Raw genomic sequence first — 2610 nt, 5'->3', positions numbered from 1 at the left:
TTTTAATTTTTATTTACACTAAAAATTAAAACATATTATAACATAACATTTCTTCATAAAACTCTTCCCAAAAAAAAAAAAAAAAATATATTTAATTTTTTTTTTTTTTTTAAATTACAAAGATGTATATATATATAAATAAACAAACAAAAAAAAATAACTTTATTTTTTTATTTTTTTTTTTTATATATATAGGACTAGCGTCAGTGCATGGCTAACTTGTACGTATACAACTAGCAACTAGCTTAGCATGCTACAAAAGGTTAATAATACCTTTTATTAACCAACATGTAATAAATATCTTATATGAACATACATATATAATATCTTTGATTAAAGATAATGTCTTTTACTTAAGTTTATATATTCCTAAAAACTTCTTTATTTTCTTTCCTAAAAAAAATGAACTAAAAAATTAAAAATAATATCTTTCTTTACAAAACCAAAATGTTAAAAAAAAAAATTAATTAAAGAATTTTTTTTTTTTAATTTAGCTAAAAACTCATGATTGGCATTGATAGCATTGTGTGCGGAGCTAAATTTCTTCATTTTTATTTTAGCTAGTTATTATATACAAAAAGTTAATATGCATACTTTTATTAACTAAATATAACGATATTTCTTACAGCATCTACTGAATTCCTTAATTTCATACAGAAAAAATGTAATAGCATTTTTGTTTATTCGTTTTTCTTCAGAACAAAGAACACACTTTTTTAATTTATCCAATTCTTTAATTAATAAACTTATTAAATAATCATAACTTCTAAATTTACTTACAGAAAAATCCATTTTTATTGATTGGCTAATTAAATTTTGATTGATATCCTTGAGTTCAAAAAATATTTTGCTATTGTTATACATATCCAAAAAAATTAACACTACATTTCTAGATTTTCTTTTTGAAATATATACTTTATTTCGTTCTTTAAATAAATTTTTAAATTTTATCCTTAAGTTTTTTTTCGATTCTCCTCTGATCATATCTAAAAAATTCGAATAATCATTTAATTTCCTCTTACATCCTAATGAGTGTACAATAACATGAAATAGTTGTAATAATAAACGTTTTTCATTTGATTTATAAATAGCTTGTTCTAATGATCTAATACCTGAACTATCTACATCAAAACCAAAAATTGCCCTTATATATGTTTTAAATTCATCTAAGGATTTTTTTAAATCATCTTTTTCTTGTAAAAATAATTCATATATACGAAACAAAAATTTATCATTAAATATTTCATCTCCGTATTTGTCTTTCAAATAATCTAATTTAAGTTTATTTACACACCTATCTTGTTCAAGTATGAATAGAATAATGGCTATCAAGCATTTTATATCACCATTTAGTATCTTATTTAGTCTTACAAATAACTTATGCGTTTTTGATGCTATAGTGGCATCTATCTCTTTATTCATATCAAAAATTAAAGAACGTAATTCTTTAGTATATACTTTGAGGGAAGTAGCTTTATTAATATCTTCAACTTGATTTTCAAAAAATATGGCTAAAATAAATGCATTTAAAACATCTTTCATTGGATCAATAAAATTTTCCATATTGAAATGTAACGCTACAGTGGCATATTTCAAAGGAAACCTATTTACAGTTTTACTTAAGTTATTGACTATAATTTTGTCATATGAATATATTTTCCTCTTAATATTAGATAAAAATTTATTATTTATTTTATGTAATTCATTAAAAAAGGTAGAGGATTTTTTAGTATTTAATTTAATTTTTTCACTTAAGTTTGATTCCTTGAAATAATCATATGCATTATCTTTATTAATTAATAAATTTTGGTCACATTCGCCTATATTAATATCAACATCAACTCCTATAAATGAAAGTAATTCACTTTCATATGACTCAAGATCATCAAATATATAATCGATCTGATCATTTACATTATCTAGTATAGTATCCATATAATCCGTTATTTTATTATTCATAATCCTCAACATGGAACATATAGAATCTATTTTACGTTTCTCTTGTTTCAATTTTTCGTTAAAATTTCCTAAAAATATTAAATCTACCAATTTTACAAATAAAAGTCTAGGATCATCAAAGAATTCTTTAAGTGCTGTATCTTCATCTTTTGTTTCATTCATATTATACAGTAATTGTACCTCTTTTATTGTAAGGCCCTCATCATTTAATATATCCTTATCTGTAAAATTGAATACTTCTGCTAAATTTCTTATTAATTGTATTTCTTTATACCTAACAAATTTAGGTTTGTATCTAATAAAATATAAAGAAGAATGATTATATAATTTATTACGATAATGCAACATTTTTTTCACAGAATTAAATTAAATACTTGTTTGAGTTGTAATATTCGTTAATACCATAGAAGTTAATATTTATTGCTATTATACACTATAAAGAATCAAGAAAAAAAATACATAATGAATCATTTTTTTTTAAGTAATTTAAATATTATTACTAAAAAATTAAAATGAGAGATTAGAAATAAACGGCTTTTCATTTGAAATTTGTTTAATCATATATTTTTAGAATATTTTTAAACAAAAAATTAGGCATAATAAAATTTTTAAATTCTATCTGCATACTAAAAAGAAAATTATTTTATTTAA

General features: G+C 20.9%; 1 protein-coding gene across 1 annotated transcript; it reads right to left on the bottom strand.

The window, feature by feature from the left end:
- Positions 1–603: 603 nt before the first annotated feature.
- On the bottom strand, positions 604–2501 carry PRELSG_0019400 (fam-f protein; the record flags this gene model as incomplete). Its single annotated transcript, XM_028677667.1, has 3 exons — positions 604–2254; positions 2334–2392; positions 2460–2501. The coding sequence occupies 3 exons, from the start codon at positions 2499–2501 to the stop codon at positions 604–606; spliced, it is 1752 nt and encodes a 583-aa protein (XP_028531054.1).
- Positions 2502–2610: the final 109 nt, after the last annotated feature.

Source organism: Plasmodium relictum (genome assembly GCF_900005765.1).
Source record: "Plasmodium relictum strain SGS1 genome assembly, contig: PRELSG_00_v1_212, whole genome shotgun sequence".
Classification (NCBI taxonomy): domain Eukaryota; phylum Apicomplexa; class Aconoidasida; order Haemosporida; family Plasmodiidae; genus Plasmodium; species Plasmodium relictum.
This window is presented reverse-complemented; position numbering and strand designations above follow the sequence as displayed.